General features: G+C 36.6%; 3 protein-coding genes across 3 annotated transcripts; all 3 read left to right on the top strand.

Moving 5' to 3' along the window:
• Positions 1-1058: 1058 nt before the first annotated feature.
• On the top strand, positions 1059-6596 carry plekha2 (pleckstrin homology domain containing A2). The gene is made up of 12 exons (XM_056772254.1): positions 1059-1338; positions 1791-1940; positions 2094-2150; positions 2399-2447; positions 2522-2619; positions 2965-3096; positions 3185-3301; positions 3694-3762; positions 3851-3921; positions 4060-4123; positions 4645-4722; positions 5416-6596. The coding sequence occupies exons 2-12, from the start codon at positions 1800-1802 to the stop codon at positions 5689-5691; spliced, it is 1152 nt and encodes a 383-aa protein (XP_056628232.1). The 5' UTR covers positions 1059-1338; positions 1791-1799; the 3' UTR covers positions 5692-6596.
• A 282-nt stretch (positions 6597-6878) lies between these two features.
• Positions 6879-11647, top strand: asb13b (ankyrin repeat and SOCS box containing 13b). The gene is made up of 6 exons (XM_056772584.1): positions 6879-7315; positions 8412-8611; positions 8801-8951; positions 9760-9894; positions 10503-10694; positions 10811-11647. The coding sequence occupies exons 1-6, from the start codon at positions 7267-7269 to the stop codon at positions 10966-10968; spliced, it is 885 nt and encodes a 294-aa protein (XP_056628562.1). The 5' UTR covers positions 6879-7266; the 3' UTR covers positions 10969-11647.
• A 258-nt stretch (positions 11648-11905) lies between these two features.
• Positions 11906-16366, top strand: nras (NRAS proto-oncogene, GTPase). The gene is made up of 5 exons (XM_056772585.1): positions 11906-12198; positions 13670-13812; positions 13891-14069; positions 14190-14346; positions 14537-16366. The coding sequence occupies exons 2-5, from the start codon at positions 13702-13704 to the stop codon at positions 14654-14656; spliced, it is 567 nt and encodes a 188-aa protein (XP_056628563.1). The 5' UTR covers positions 11906-12198; positions 13670-13701; the 3' UTR covers positions 14657-16366.
• Positions 16367-16403: the final 37 nt, after the last annotated feature.

The raw sequence follows: 16403 nt of genomic DNA, 5'->3' as shown, positions 1-16403 counted from the left end.
AGCAGGGTTACCAGGTAACAGGTAATAGTGTGCCAGAGGTGAAGTATTAACAAAACAAGCACAAACCTGTCCAATTTAACAGAGAACTACAGACAACTGTACCCACAGTAAAACAAGTATTAAATGTCACTCATGTTGTTTCTGGCAGACTTATTTTGTGCAAGACTGCCCACAGTCCAGGTTCTGACAATTTCAAGTTCATTTACCTGCATTTCTTTAGTCACACTTTATGCACAGTGTATGTTACTGCTCATTTGCATATGTTTGAAATGATTTTTTTCCTGATTATTTTAACTAAGTGAAGCAAGAAGATTGCTTCGTTGTTTGTTCTTCATGAAACCTAAAATCATATATGCTTTTAAATATTCTTCCTAAATATTTATCCTCATAATTAATAAAATATGTGTAATCATTTTTACATTTGATGGTAATTGTCAGATTAACTACAGTGGCCACAGTCTTGAGTGCACAATTTATTATATTTGCTTTTAATGCTCTCTCAGGTTTGATCAAACCATAAAAATATAAGATGTATGGTACAAAATGGGGGTAATAAGCACTAAACTGGGTTAGGGTATTTATTTGAAAAACGTATTTAACAAAAGTGCATATCATGGGTTTTATTCGAATATACAAATAGCTTACAGAAACTAAAACACACTGTCTTAAGTTTTTTAAGTTTTATTTTCTACTGGATCTAGATTTGAGCTTTTCTGTATGCACCGTTGCCCTAAATTAAAGCACTTATTCACTCCAACCTTTTATTGGTAACGTTTTAGCTGCCTCGAGCAAAACGCATCCAGATCGGATGAAGTGTAGGCTATTTATATTTTAAGTAGCAATATATTTTAAACACAATACAGATATCATCATATGAACATACTAGAGCTATTTAAATATTACATATATAAAACATAGTAAAATAAACATCATCAGATCATCGTTCAAATATCTTAAAAGGCTTCACGTAGATATTTAATGTTATACTATACAACAAACCAAGGCGTAACTCAATACAGTGTTTCATTTTGAAGTGAACGATTCTTTGTAATAGTTTTAAAACAGTTGCACACTTTGCGTCAAACTCCCATCCATTGCGTAGCTTCTGACACGACATCGACTGGGTTCCGCTTTCCGCATATGAAAAAATAAAGATGCACACTACCGGATGCGTTGAGTTTGGTTTTAACTCCCGGAAAGAGGCTGCGCTCGTTTCTATCATGCGCCAGGACGCACGGCTCGACTCTCTGCGCCGCGCGTTCCTCTCTTTTCGCGGATAAATGAGCGCATGCATTGCGCGTGTATCGTGTTCAACATTTCCCACGCTGGAGAACGAGGGTGAGTCACGAGCCTTTGGGATTTTGGAAGTGAATCAAGTTGGTATTAGGTGTGGCAGTTGTGCGCAATAGCGACTTCCTCTCCAAACGCCTTATCGCATGCTTTTATGATCCGTTTTATTTCCACTGGTTTATTCAAACCTGCTTCATCTGCATGTCACCTAAATCCACCTGTCGCGAAAACTGTATTGTCATTTCTGTTGTTTTGTTCCTCCCATGTCTTGAAAGTGTAGAGAGAAATAACCATATGACTTGTTATTGTCAAACTTTGTGTAACTGACTTATATTCCCATGAGAAAGCAGGGAAGTCATAATGGTATAAAACACTGAATGGGAAAGAAAAGCATTGCACTGTAGATTTCAATAGTTTTAAGACAATTAGGAGGTCTGTTTAATTTTTTTTTAACAAAGTATATGTATGAGAAGTGTGCATTTATTAATTCACTTTTTCAGGTCTGGGACATGCCTTACCAAGATAGACAAAATCGAACCTGTGGATTCCTGGATATTGAGGAACATGAGAGCAGTGATAGGTTTTACCGGCGTTATTTTATATTGGATACTCATAAGAATTTTCTGGTATGGTACATGGACAATCCGCAGGTATTGCTAGATTTCATATCGTTTCAATTGACTTGCAGGACGGCATTGCATTTGCTTCTTTCATTAATATTATTTGCTCGCACCCATAATTTGCATCCTATTTTTTATCCTGCTTAATTTGCATAATTCTGCCTGTTTCCTGAAAAAAAACAGAACTTACCTGTCGGAGCAGAATATGTTGGAAGTTTGCGTCTCAGTTACATTTCAAAGGTAATTTGATATCACTGTTCATAAAATAGTAAAAGTTTTTTCTGTAGCTCAAGTGGTAAGAGCATGGCGCAAACAAAGCCAAGGTTGTTGGTTCGATCCCAAGGGATTGCGCATAGGCCTACTTAGAGACAAATGTATAGGATAATGCAATGTAAGTCTCTTTGGATATAAGCGTCAATGAATCCCCTCAATTTTTACTACTTTTTTGTGCATGTACTCTTTAATTACTTCTCTTTATTTGTTTGTAGGTTAATGAAGCATCACTGAAGCAGAAACCGAAGGCAGTGTTCTGCTTTGGTAAGTACAGAAAATTGGCACATTTGGTTCCTTTGTATGTCACAGTTTTAATCACCTCTTTTATTTTTCTGCAGTTATAAATGCGTTGTCCAGACGATACTTCCTGCAGGCAAATGATGCAACGGACTTGAAAGAATGGGTCATCGCTCTGAATAATGCTACCAAAATTACAGTAGGCCTAAATGTCTAAATTTTGTGCACGTACTTATATAAATGTTCAAAATATAAAAGTTCAAATAAACTGCTACTGTAGCAATTTAGATTCAAAAAGTAAAATACAGCAAAGAATCATTACGCTACACCATATTTTAGGAATAATTGAATGCCTTTTTAAAAAAACAGCACTTACATCCAACTGACACATGCTAACCAGCAGATCCTTGGCTCTAGTCATTGGTCAAGCATTTAGAAAATGGAAGACTATATGCAAAATCTGTATTTTTAGTTTTGCCCTGTACACATATTGTAGTTAATAAATAAATGAACCTGCGTGTATGTGTTTCAATATCTCTTTTAGGTTCCAAAAGTACCCTCAGTGACCCAAAGCTCTGATGTCACACCTGTTTCGAACCCAAGCCAGTCAACGTCTCGACAGGCTTACAAAACAAACATCATTGGGGGCGTGGTTGTGCACACACCTGTCCAGCAGGTGAGCGATTCATATCTGTTCTTTATTCATTTTTATATATTAATGTTTCAAACTTGAAAAGAATGAATTGTGAATTTGGTGTGCTCAGAGCGAGAGTGACGATGTCTTCACGAGTGACCTTGGGTCACATGTCACTTTAAGGAGATGCCAGAGCGTCCGGCCCAATATCGTGAGGTCTGGTTTCTGTGTCAAGCAAGGCAATGTGGTAAGACCTGAGTCTTGAGATTTTAGGAATAAAGCAGTGGCCCAGACCAGTAGCTGATCTGTTTTGGTTACAGACATTAGAGAAAACTAATAATCATGCACAGTAAAGTAAATTCTGATACCTCAGATGTCCAAGTTTGCTGTTTTTCAGGAAATGGAAAAAACACTGTACCTTTTGAATGATTAAATACTGTGTCATCAAAGTTGACAAGCACCTTTTTATTACTTTATATTTGCAAAGCCCAGTGACAAACATGAAGGGTGGCAAAAAAATTAAAACCACAAAATATAGAGAGGTTTCAGAATGAGAGCAGCGATGGGCTTGTGTATATCTAAATACATTTTTTTAATACAAATTTACAACTTTAAACCACAATTCCATCCATATTTTAGAGGAAAAGCTGGAAAAGAAGATTTTTCATTCTAGACGACCAGACTGTGAGCTACTATAAATCTGAAATGGTAAGGCTTTGTCACAGTAAACTCTTTAAAAGAATACAAGAGATATATGTGAATCATAAAAAATAAACAAACCTCTGTTTCTGTTTAGGATAAGGAACCGTTGCGCAGTATTCGATTGAAGGATGTAATGAAAGTAAACGAGAGCCTTGTAAAATCAGGGTGAGCAAATGCTTCTTTCTTTTTCGACCTTTGTTTCACAACTGTCAGGAAGTCTTAGTCAATATATTAATCCATCTTCAATCAAACCAACTGTGAATTGAACATATTACATTTTACCAAGTGATGTTTGCTTTTTAGGGATCTGCTGTGCCGTGACAATCTGTTTGAAATCATCACGAGTACCAGAACTTTCTACATTCAGGTAGCTCTGAATAATTAGATCCCAGATAAGAAAAAATATTATTCTAGTGGTTTGTCTCATTGACTGGCAGCCGAATGTGCAGCTGTGTTGAATGTGTTGTGAATCATTCTTGCATAAATGCTCCGCCACTCAAGCAAAACGTAAACAGCTCATTATAAATCTGATTTTAAAGCGTGACAGGTGTTTATGTGCCTGCTGTTCCGTCGAGGCATTCTATTAAAGGAGTAGTTCACAAATTGGCCCCCATTCACTTTACATAGTCATTTTATTTCCTTCTATGGAAAGTCAATGGGGGCAATTTTTGAGGTGAACTACTCCTTTAATGCAAAGGGAGGTTCTGAAGATGTTTACGTTAACAGTTTATCCAGACAAACAATTTGATTATTTTTATGATTATTTTTATGAAAACGCATGAAATTTATGCTTTATCCCAAAATAATCCGAAAAGGTTTCTAGGAGGGTTAGGGGCAAGTCCCCACAAAGTTACCAAAACAAATCTCTCTTTGTGTTTATAAATGCAGACAGACACCCCAGAGGACATGAAGGGCTGGATCAATGACATTGCTTCAAAAATTCAAGACTTCAGAGGACCAATAAAGGTAAAAAGTAAATCAATCAGATGATGATATGGATCCCAATCAACTGTGCAGAAATGTGAATGTTTACACAGTTCAGAAACATATCTATTTTTTGGTGTATAGAAAAAAAAACGTTTTGTGTCCCAAAAATGAAAATTCTGTCATCATTGACTCACCCTCTTGTCATTTCAAACCTCTGTGACATGCAGAACACACAAAACAGATATTTTGAAGATTGTTTTTACCAAACAATGGCAGTACCCATTCACTACTATTGTATGGACGCAAAACCAATGCAAGTAAATGGGTACCGCTGTTGTTCCGCGAAAACATTTTTCAAAATATCTTCTTGTGTGTTCTTTAAAAGAAAGTAAGTTAAACAGGTTTGAAGTGACAAGAGGATGAATAAACGATTACAGAATTTCGATTTTTATGTGAACTATCAATTTAATGCAGGGACAAAACTAGCCTAATAAGTAGACCATTCCTAGATCGATTTCTCAGACGTTTCTTATATAATTGAACACATCCTGACCACCTCAACATCGCAACGTTGGTTTAGCCAATGGTATTAGTTTTGGGTGGGGCTCACTGTTTTATCAATCAATACCAGGAAACCTTTTGGAAGACATTGATTATTTTTACAATCCTGTTTGACGTCATAGAAACTAAACAACGTCCATTCATTGTTTCCAACATTTATTCTCTTGACAGTATCGTGCCTCCAGCAAGGTTTTTTCTACACAGGGCAAACCTCAGCTTGTCAAGTCAACCTCTGTGGTTGATTCATGGCAGCCCTGGATGCCTGTGCCCACTCAGGAGCAGCGTTTGAAGGAAGAGGGTCCGTACTGCTCCCTTCCATCACTGTCACAAACAGGACAAGTCAGTCAGTCCCAAACTCGGCAACGGCACCACTCACAGCCTCAGTTTGGTCTCAGCGAAACAGACATTTCAGAAAACCTTGATAAACTCCGCACCACTGATGTTTAACTGCTTTAACAATGAATACTGCTGGTCAGCATATGGATAGTATTATGATTTTAGTCTTTTGACCTTTGCTTTTCTTATAAAATGGTTCACATGTGGTCCAAAGTTCTTGTTAAGGAAGCGAGGGTAATTGCAGAGCTGCACAAATGGTCTGTGGTTAATGAAATGCTGTAGACCCATTGAGAATGTGTGTTTTACGTATGTAGGAATGTAAAATAAGGAAGGATCAGCTTATAGGAAGACTTTTATGTGTCATATTTCTCTAGTAAGATGTATTTTTATTAAGACATAGGCTACAGTGGGGTCCTAAAATCAGACATTAGTGCTACGCGTTTATTTTTATGTACATTTTCTTTACTAAAATAACAACAACATAAAGAGTTCAAAGTGAAAAGAGGATTTAATAACATGAAGAAAATAAATAGAAAGGACTTAGAATTCGGTATGACCCCTTTTGGCTACCTTCAATGGAGGCAAGAAAATGTCATCTTTGGTACAATGAAGTAAACGTGAAAAATGTTAGAAATACGATTTCGTTTGATTTAAAAATAATTAATTTGTATGTAACAACATTATCTTTTATTTAATATTTGCAACATCTTAACTTTATTTACTTTAATAACCAATGTCTTAGACTTCTGAACCGCACTATAAATGAAAGACTGGAAATCTTTAAAAGTTGTGCAAAAACGTAAAGTGCTTTTGGCTGAACACCACCTTAATGACTGAAAATGTAATACTTATTGTAATACTGATGTCAATGAAATGAATGAAAACCTTTATAATCTCTTCCCTGTTGTTGTTGTAAATGGTACGAGATGTAGATTAGGTCGTGATGTTTTAATTGTATTACTACTTGTTTTGTATACAATTGCTTTGCATATGAAATAAACCAGATGAGCCACTGACTTCTGTTTGGTTAATAAGGTAATACATTCATCCAGTCCACAGGGGGCGCGCATAACACTGAACTACCATAAGATCAAACATGAAGAAACAATATAGAAATGCGAAAAGAACTGGAATGGCAAGAACCTTTTTATTTGTAGTACGAATACAATTAAATAAATGTATTAACTCAACTCGGTGTTTCAATGTCAATTTCTACTTTAGTTAAATGGTCGATATTCACGTGTGGGTTACTCTACGGCGTAAGATCACGTGAGTCAGCGCAAGTGCGCATGATATGTGTGTCGTTTCTCATCGCTGAAAAGGCTGTACCTATCATCGATGTCGATGATTAATCAATAATGATTTGAGCATACCTGTTTTAAAAAAGATCTCTAAAGCAGATTTACATATACAGCAATGTTTCGCAATTCTCAGAATGATCTACTTTAAAAGGTTAATATTTTTACCCCAAAAATACTCCCTACAAGACGTCATGACATTTAAATGTTACTCAATGGGGATTCGTCTTTCTGAGACGTCACTTTATTGTCTCCATGGAAACGGTTCCTATCTAACCTTTGAACTGGAATTAGATCGGTTGTTTGTAAACTATGGAGAACCGCACCTTCACGTTTTTACGGTCCTTGACCCACATTCTTGATATTATTCGCATATAAATGGTAAGAAATGGAGTTTGACATTACGCGGACGAGACCGTCGCTTTTTGGAGAAATTGGTAAGACATCGGTCATGACACACATGCAAGTCATCAAACAGACTTGAAAACGTTACGTTGATATACGATCAAATCTGACGCAGATCTGTCTGACGTTTGTTTTAATAAAGCTAACGTTATTTAAAACAAGACTTGATGACAAATATACTCAACCTGAACTGTAGATCACGTGCTGTTTGGCCTTGAATCAGTCACCAATGACAATTACCATGTTACTAAAGCCTGGATCAGTGTGACCTGTGTCAACACATAAGTCAGCAAAGTATACTTGCTGTGCAATAACATACACGTTAAACCTCATACATTACAGTATTGCGGCTTTATTAGGGCACAGTGATGATTTAAGAGAGTAAAATCATAATCCTTAGACCATGGTAGTAAATTATTACCATGCAAATAGAATGGGACCATTTCCAAAAAACAGAGTATGTTTGTAAATTATTACAATGTTACACTGTCAATAATTACCTGCAGGTATAACCCTTATGAAACATTGAGGTCAGTTTCACACAAAATAAAGACGTGGTTGTGGAAGAAAAATGCACAATTTAAAATTAAAGTGATAGGTCACCCAAATATTAATATTTATCATTATCACTATCATGTCATTTCTTACCTGTATGACTATAGTTAATCTGCAAAATAGAAAAGAAGTTTTTTTAAACAAAGCTGGTAACCACACAACATTACTTTCCATTGCATGGACACAAAAACCGACATTCTTCAAAATATCTTCTTTTGTGTTCCACAGAAAAAGAGATTGTGGTTTAGAACAACATGAGGGTGAATCAATGATGAATTTGTTCTTTAATAATGTAAATAATATTACTTTAGATGTTTAGCATTATACGGTATATAAAAAACAATTACCCTCTCTCTTTCTCTCAACAGGTAGTGGTCTAACTTTTCTTGAAACTAGTAACTTTGTATTAGCATCTATTGTATTATTGCTCCTGTATGACATATAGCTTATTGCTCCCTGAACTCTTTAAAAGTCGTTTCGGATAAAACCGTCTGCTAAATGATTAAATATAAACTTTTTATTAACTGTTTCTTTTGGAAGGGTGTGACGTTTTCTTCTGATTTGTCTATGCAGCACATGGTTTGGGTTTCTGGACGGATCGCTCGGCAGTGCATGAGGCTGCAGCTCAGGGCAGAGCTGTCCAGCTGCAGAAGCTCATTGAAAATGGAGCATCTGTCAACATCGTGGCTGTTGACTCCATCACGCCTCTTCATGAGGCCTGTATACAAGGACATACACAATGTGTCAAACTGCTCCTGGATGCTGGAGCTCATGTAAGCACAGCAAGCCTAAGCATATGCAAAACGTTCCCTAAATAGTGGACACTTTGATGTCACATTGGTTTTTTTAAGGGGAGATGTAAAGTATGAATTATTAGTATTATTGTAGTAATAATCTATAAACTGCTGTGCAAGGGAGTTTTTTTCATGAAAAAGTAAAAATCTGGTGTTGTTGTTTAACAGGTTGACGCCCGTAACATAGACGCCAGCACTCCGTTATGTGATGCTTGCGCTGCTGGTAGTCTGGAGTGTGTGAAGTTGCTGTTAGATCATGGAGCCACTGTTAACCCTCCACTATTCACATTCTCACCTCTCCATGAGGCCTGTATGGGCGGTAAGACAAAGTTTGTTTTGATTGAAGCCATAATAACTAAAAAAATAAAGCTTACTTACACAATTAAACACAGTAAAAACATCATAAAAAATATGATTTTTGAAAAATGAAAAAAAAACACAATAATCTCATTTTGGAACCAAACTCTTCATATGTTGATTGTGTATGTTTCTTATGACTGTTAATCAATTGAGCAAATTAAACCAATTAGACTGATTAAATCATCATTATTTGCAAAATGATTACACTGAAAGTCCCCAATAATGTGTGTTACATTATTGTGGAAGATGAATACATCATTGAATATATTTTCTAACTTTATGATGCCAATCGTCTCCAAATATGTGGGGGGCTGTAGTGAGAAAAACAAACTACAAAGATGCAAAATTGATATGAGTCATTCTGGAAAGTATTTATGTAGCTAAAAAGGAGAATTAAATGCTTGATAATGCAACAGACAGTATACATCTTTACAAAACTTAATGTACTGGGGACTCCTTAGAACCGTCTGGGGTTCCTGGACCCCAGTTTGAAAACTCCTGGATTAATTTCAAAGGGAAAGTTCACCCAAAAATAAAAATTCTATCATGAATTACTCAGTCTCTAGTTGTTCCAAATCTGTACACATTTCTTTGTTTGGTTGAACACTGAAAAAGATATTTGGACGAATGCTTGTAACCAAACAGTTTGTGGACCCCATTGACTTTAAAAAACAAGTTTTTATTATTAAATGAAAACATGTTACATTGAAAGTTCATTGACAGTTGTAATAAGGATATATGTGTTTGTTTATGTTTTTGTCTGTCAGGTAACTCTAAATGTGTCCAGCTCATGATAGATAAAGGTGCTTTAATGGAAGCCCATGACTGTCACTTCGGCACTCCGCTGCATGTGGCGTGTGCCAGGCAACATGTCGACTGTGTCAGGGTTTTGCTTAATGCAGGTGAGTTTTTCTATTATCGCTAGTCCTGAAACAAAATTCCAAGCTCTCTTGGCCCTATGATCTCTAGATTTTAAAAGAGGCCTTTCTGTTTTTTGTAACATCAATTATATCAATACATATAGATGGTTTCAAAGATGGTTACAATATAAAAAACGTTACTGCACATGCAGGCGTTTGTAGGCTGCACTTAAGAGTGCCAGTAGATTATTTCTGATAATAAGCAAAAGAAACCGAGAAGAACTATTACTTGGCTAAACTTGTCGCTCAAATATTTTGAATTTAGACTCCGATACCAAGTTCAACCACTAGATGACGATGATGTACCATACGGTTTGTTTAAATGAGACCATTTCAACAAATTGTTTATTTAATGAAATGAACATACAACAAAATTCAACCAATCCTTAAAATATACAATCATTGTAAAGTAAAATAATAAAATAAATGAATACTAATCAATTAAATAAAATTAAATAGTTATATTATCAGCCAGACACAGACTGGAAGTAAACTGCAGTATGATTCCAAAAGACTTGTGCACATTCTGCTTATGGTGTTAGACATGTTTTTTTGATTAATTTGTTTCTCACAATGTTTTTCTGCCGTAGGTGCAAATGTAAATGCTGCCAAGCTCCATGAGACGGCACTTCATCGCGCTGCCAAAGTAAGAAATCTGGAACTAATTGAGCTTTTGGTAGAATTTGGAGGAAATATTTATGCCAAGGACAACCTCGGCAAAAAGCCCCTTCAGTACACAGGACCCGGCTCACCATCTGCAGTCTGCTTAGAGTTTTACGAATGTAAGTTTATATTACTTTTAATAAATTCAATTGAAAACAAAGTTTTCGGTTGGTTTTGTTATTCTAGGAGGAAGACCTACAAGTGACATTTAAAGTCTCATTTCAACTTCTTTCAGCCACACCTCGGACTCTTCAGCAGTTATGCAGAATTGCACTCAGAACTACCCTTGGGAAAAGGGCTCAAGGCGTGTTGACTCAACTGGGCCTACCGAATCGAATGGTTTCTTTCCTGTCTTGCTTGCCATCCCCTCCCTTGATACTCCTCACCTCATGATCTGCTTGTCTGTTTCTTAACAAGGCATCAGTAATGGACCTGTGTTTGAAAATAAGAGGCTTATTGTCGTTCCTGGAATCTATTTCTTACTGTGAAGTACCGCTACTGTTACAGCCACGCTCAGTATTTGTCACATATTTGTCAACATTTTACTCCCTTCTGCAGCAGGGACTCAATAGGAGGGTTGGTATGAATGCAGTTTACAGCCAAAATATCTAGAATATTTAGATTGTTTGATATTTGTGGGAGAAAGCACCTTCCGTGGGAACTAACATTTTTTTAAAGCTATTTTGGAATGGCTTCGGCATGTGTTGGCTGCTTAAACATCTTGCAGGAAGACAAAGCCATCTTGTTTTCTGCTTGTTTTACAAGGTTAAGGATTGCTTCAATTTTTTCCGTTTTATTATTACAGGTCTGCATTGTATGTTTTCGCTTAATGTATGTAATCAGATATGTGAATAGATTTGTATATAAAAACAACTTGTATAGGTTTTTATGAATTGTGCAAATGTGTATATTTAACCTTTTTTAAATGTATATTTATTTATTGTACAAACGTATTATAGATTAATTTTGGTTTATTTAAAAGTGTATCTTTTTAATACATACATGTTTTTAAGATTAATACTTATTTGTAATAAGAAGTACATTTTAAGTAATAATTAAATTCTAATAGAAATTGTAGTTGTCCTTGATTCGTATGTAGCATTACTTCGAGACCCGTTTTCAAATCCTCACAATTGTTTTTGAACTTAACATTATTACAAAACGTATTTAGTATGATTGTTCTGACATATTGATACTTACACACGTATCCATTAAGCACTAATCGTGACAATTTGTAATCCTGTTTGTTTACAAAAACGACATAGATTTATAAATGTTTACTCTAACCCAGGACACGAAATACACCAACTCGGGGACTTTTATTTTGACACAATTGGAGGAATTCTGAAGCCGGAAGTTTCCACCGAAACGTGAAGTTCTAGGGAAGCTGCTTGGTCAACTCTTATTGAAAACTTTACACAGGCTTATTTAACTTCGTCTTCTGCTGTCTGAACAGTTAGCCTTGACATTCATTTCGTTCGGGTACTTTTCGTCACCCTCAGACAACAGAAAAGAAGCCCGAGAAGTGCTCCACATGGCGTTATTTTGGGCGTTAAAGCAGCAGTGACTATCAGTGCCCTGTTGATCAAATCAGGCAGAGATCGCAGAAGTGCAGTGTAAGCGGTGAGTTTCCTTCTATCAACATACACGCCTTAAAATATCCATTTGCCTCTTCTATGACCCTCCACGCTTGTTTAAATACGTTTCTGTGATTATTGGCCTTTGGAATTCGCTGATGGTCTTTTAAAATGGCTGATTTCCTTCTTAATGTCACTAAAAAGGCTGTCTCGTAACGTGAACGTTACACCTTTGAGATGCTTAACGTTACTTAGACATTTGGGGACTACTTAAGTGTTCATAGATGTTGTTTATGTCGCTTTAATTTGCACATCCGAAGTTTATGAAATTAAAGGCTGTGTTTTATGCTTTTTTATACCATGTTAGATCCTTATTTTAACCCTTAAGTAAACTGTGCGTGCATTGATCTACACGTTCAACCTACATTTTCATTTAGTTGTCCTTTAATGGCTTTTAAAGATCTCTTCTCTACTATTTAACATCACTGTCTGTTACTTAAACAGGTCATTGCATCTCACACCAGCAGGGGGCTCACTCTACAAACATCACTTGTTATAAGAGCAATAAATCTCAACCTAATTTAATCCACCCCCCTTTAAAATTTGTATCCAGTGAAGTTGTCTCGAGTTTGACATCATTTATTTAGAAAATGAATAATTTGTCTTATTTTAAACAATTGTTCGTTATCTTGAGCTCCTTGCTCGCCGATGCCCCCTAGTGGGCCGTCATGTCATTCCAAACCTGTTTGACTGACTGACTTCTGTAGAACACAACACAACACACAAGGAAATATTTTAATTAAGTATTAACCAAACAACATTGACCCCTCCCATTGACTTCCATGGAATGGACACAAAGCCACTGAGCCATTCCTCAAAATATCTTCTTGTATGTTCCACAGCAGAAAGCATCACTACATGTTTGAACGCACAGAGAGTGAATAAATGATGACAGAAGTCTTATTTTGGGTGAACTATCACTTTAAATAGTTCAGTCTGTTGTATGTATTCGACGGTAGGATTCACATGCTGACAGTAGAAGAATTCTGTGAAAATGTTTTTCACCTGTGTCTCAGGTTAAGGTTACAGCTCAGGGTTTGTGCTCGCCTGTTTAATAACTGGTGTAACGTGAGAACTACTTTGACATTTAGAAACTATTCTATAAATAGCGTAACTGGTGCTCTGAGGAACCAATGGCATTGAGATGTTGTGCATCTATTGCACTAAAATATGTATAAACATGAATTAACATGCTGATTTAACAAATGCATCTATTTCTTAGCAAAAAAGTTAAATAATGTTTATAAAGTATGTAAAATGTTTTATAAGTTCAATGTCGTGACTGACGCTGTTAGAATGTTTTTTTCCAAAACCCACAGACAAACATGAAGGGTGACCAATAGTAATGATTTATAAAAATAAACATTGTTTTAGTCCAATAGTAACATCGATGTAAAGGTATTCATTTGTTCATAATTGATTTACTAAAAATTTTTTTTTTTGCATCCTGATCACAGGTGGGTCACAGGTGGTCTCTCGGGTCTATAAGATGACTGAGTATAAGCTGGTTGTTGTGGGAGCAGGTGGTGTCGGGAAAAGCGCTTTAACCATCCAGCTCATTCAGAATCACTTTGTGGACGAATATGACCCCACCATTGAGGTAATGAATATGACATGACCTCACCTTTCCTCACTTTGAATTTCAATTACTTTACTCATAAACCTTTCTCGTCTGCAGGACTCTTACAGGAAGCAGGTGGTGATTGATGGCGAGACGTGTCTGCTGGACATCCTGGACACTGCCGGTCAGGAGGAGTACAGCGCTATGCGAGACCAGTACATGAGGACGGGAGAGGGCTTCTTATGCGTCTTTGCTATAAACAACAGCAAATCCTTCGCTGATGTGCACTTGTACAGGTCAGTAAACCTTTGAAAGCAGTTTCAGTTTTGTGAATCAGCCGGAATTGTTATTTATTTGACCCGCTTATTTAGCCTTTTGTATTTATGTGGTGTTTAACGCAGCCGTTTGTTTATTAGAGAGCAGATCAAGCGAGTTAAGGACTCTGATGACGTTCCGATGGTTCTAGTGGGGAACAAGTGTGATTTGGCTAGAACGGTGGACACCAAACAGGCTCAGGAACTTGCCAGAAGTTACGGCATAGAGTTTGTGGAAACTTCAGCCAAGACTAGACAGGTAAGAAACGACAGTCAGTTCATTGTTTTGCGCTTAACAAAATCTGCAAATAATTATATTTCCTCCTCATTCAGATCATCACAAACAAATGTTAAAGAATATCTCTCTTTACGGTTATCTTGAATCTCCCTTTTCGTTCCTCTCTTTTGTTATTCAACGTTTGTGTATTTCTCTTCCTCTCCATTTCCAGGGAGTCGAAGACGCTTTTTACACCCTCGTTCGTGAGATCCGGCATTATCGCATGAAAAAGCTCGACAGCAGAGAGGACAGGAAGCAGGGCTGCCTGGGCGTGTCCTGTGAAGTCATGTGACTGCAGCGTCTCACCCTTCTATGTTTGTCTTTGTCGGTCAGGCAGCTGGACGCCTTATCACCACTTAAGGATGGATTATTTGAAGTGGTCGATCTTGTAAACCCTCAGATTGATATTTGTGTTGAGGGTGTATACAGTCGGCCCCCTGCTGGCTGAAAGGGATAAACGCACAACTGGTCAGCTGTCATCTGTTTACCTGTTGGTTGGCTGTTACCTGCGATAACAAAACCAAGCCATTTCAGAGACATTTTGATGTTTTGTGTTTCACAGAGTGTTTTTGCATTCTTCTTGTCATATTGTACTTTTGCTTTTCCTTTAAAAAATGGGCATTGGTATAGAATATTTATACTTGTAAGCCCTTGTGAAGATATATTCAGACAGCCTTCTTTTTTACTGTATACCTGAAAACTAGCATGAAAGCTTATTTCAGTCACATGGCCACATATTCAGGTTACATTTCATCCTAAAATAAATATGAATTAGGACATTTTGCATGCAAATAATGCCATTGTAGGACCTTTAAGATGGTGCGTTACATTTTGCCAACTTACTTTTTTGCATTAAAATACTACAATCACATAAAAAAACATTTTCTATGTGATCAAGTATAATTTCTTATATCTTTATAGAGTGAAATGCCCTGAGCATGTTCTTGACAGATTTTGTGAGATATCCCCATGCATTGTTTTCATTAAAGTAATATTAGGCTATATAGGATGTAAATTCACATCATCATTAACTATATTTATATCGGGCAGCCCTATATAGGCAGCGTAATGTTTACCTATTCGGGCGCTAAAGAGCGCACGTAAAAAATGCCCTTCAATCTTAATCTGCCGATTCAACGCTCAGGAATACTGTGAACACGGATGTATTTCAAAAATGTGCCATTATTTCTGTTTCATTTCTTTTGTTCATATCCAAAGACCTTATTTAGCATTTCTTTCCATGTAACCCGTCACATTTCTTCTCAATCTTTCCGAACAAGTTTGACCTTTTATCTTCTTTGATCTCAACTGATTATTTCGACCTAATGCATGATGATGGAATCAATGTAGTTTAAAGAGAGAAATCCGACGGCGTGATGAGCATATGTGATGGAGTTTACCTAAGGGCCTGAATTGTGGTGCTGCTTGTGTACATGTCAAACGTGTTTTCTTCTGTCCTGTACAGCATAACATCGTTTAACCCTTGTGAAACAATGTCTTAAATCTTCAAGGAAAACTGTAAAATGTGTTTATTTTGATGGTTTATCAGGTCATGGGGGTGGAGATTATTTGTTTCTCTGCCTGTAGATAAATAACCTCAAAGTTCTGGTTATTCATGTTTTTCAGTATGATGTTATTTATGTTTGTCTACAACTGTGCCTGATTTCATCGAGAGTGAAATCTCTTGTGTGTTCCTATTATTAGGGGTGTTATGGTGTTACATTTGGCCATCTGTTGTGACACTGACAGGGCCCGGATGTATTCTAGCAAAGACAAACCACGTTTGCCATTACATTAACAATCCTACTCGTTCTAGACTTGATTTTCAATGTATTTTGCATTTTAAGCACAATTTGTCGGCATGCCAAACATTAATCAAACGTTTTGAAATTCATGCGAAAATGAACATTTCATGTTTTCTGGGGATATTAATATGTAACAAATTTTAATGTGCCTACCATATTACAAAATGTTTTACCAGTAAATCAATTGCAAAAACGGGCATATGTTCTTGTGTGTTTATATTCGTGTGCGTTACT

Source organism: Triplophysa dalaica, chromosome 18 (assembly GCF_015846415.1).
Source record: "Triplophysa dalaica isolate WHDGS20190420 chromosome 18, ASM1584641v1, whole genome shotgun sequence".
Taxonomy (NCBI): domain Eukaryota; kingdom Metazoa; phylum Chordata; class Actinopteri; order Cypriniformes; family Nemacheilidae; genus Triplophysa; species Triplophysa dalaica.
This window is presented reverse-complemented; position numbering and strand designations above follow the sequence as displayed.

Bases quoted from the DNA above. Each gene is read 5' to 3' on its own strand.
- plekha2 (XM_056772254.1), top strand. From the start codon at position 1,800: ATGCCTTACCAAGATAGACAAAATCGAACCTGTGGATTCCTGGATATT. The intron at 2,448-2,521 runs GTAAGTACAGAA...ATTTTTCTGCAG, and splicing joins GAAGGCAGTGTTCTGCTTTG to TTATAAATGCGTTGTCCAGA. The intron at 4,723-5,415 runs GTAAAAAGTAAA...TTCTCTTGACAG, and splicing joins ACTTCAGAGGACCAATAAAG to TATCGTGCCTCCAGCAAGGT.
- asb13b (XM_056772584.1), top strand. From the start codon at position 7,267: ATGGAGTTTGACATTACGCGGACGAGACCGTCGCTTTTTGGAGAAATT. The intron at 8,612-8,800 runs GTAAGCACAGCA...GTTGTTTAACAG, and splicing joins TCCTGGATGCTGGAGCTCAT to GTTGACGCCCGTAACATAGA. The intron at 8,952-9,759 runs GTAAGACAAAGT...TTTGTCTGTCAG, and splicing joins CCATGAGGCCTGTATGGGCG to GTAACTCTAAATGTGTCCAG.
- nras (XM_056772585.1), top strand. From the start codon at position 13,702: ATGACTGAGTATAAGCTGGTTGTTGTGGGAGCAGGTGGTGTCGGGAAA. The intron at 13,813-13,890 runs GTAATGAATATG...TCTCGTCTGCAG, and splicing joins AATATGACCCCACCATTGAG to GACTCTTACAGGAAGCAGGT. The intron at 14,347-14,536 runs GTAAGAAACGAC...CTCCATTTCCAG, and splicing joins CTTCAGCCAAGACTAGACAG to GGAGTCGAAGACGCTTTTTA.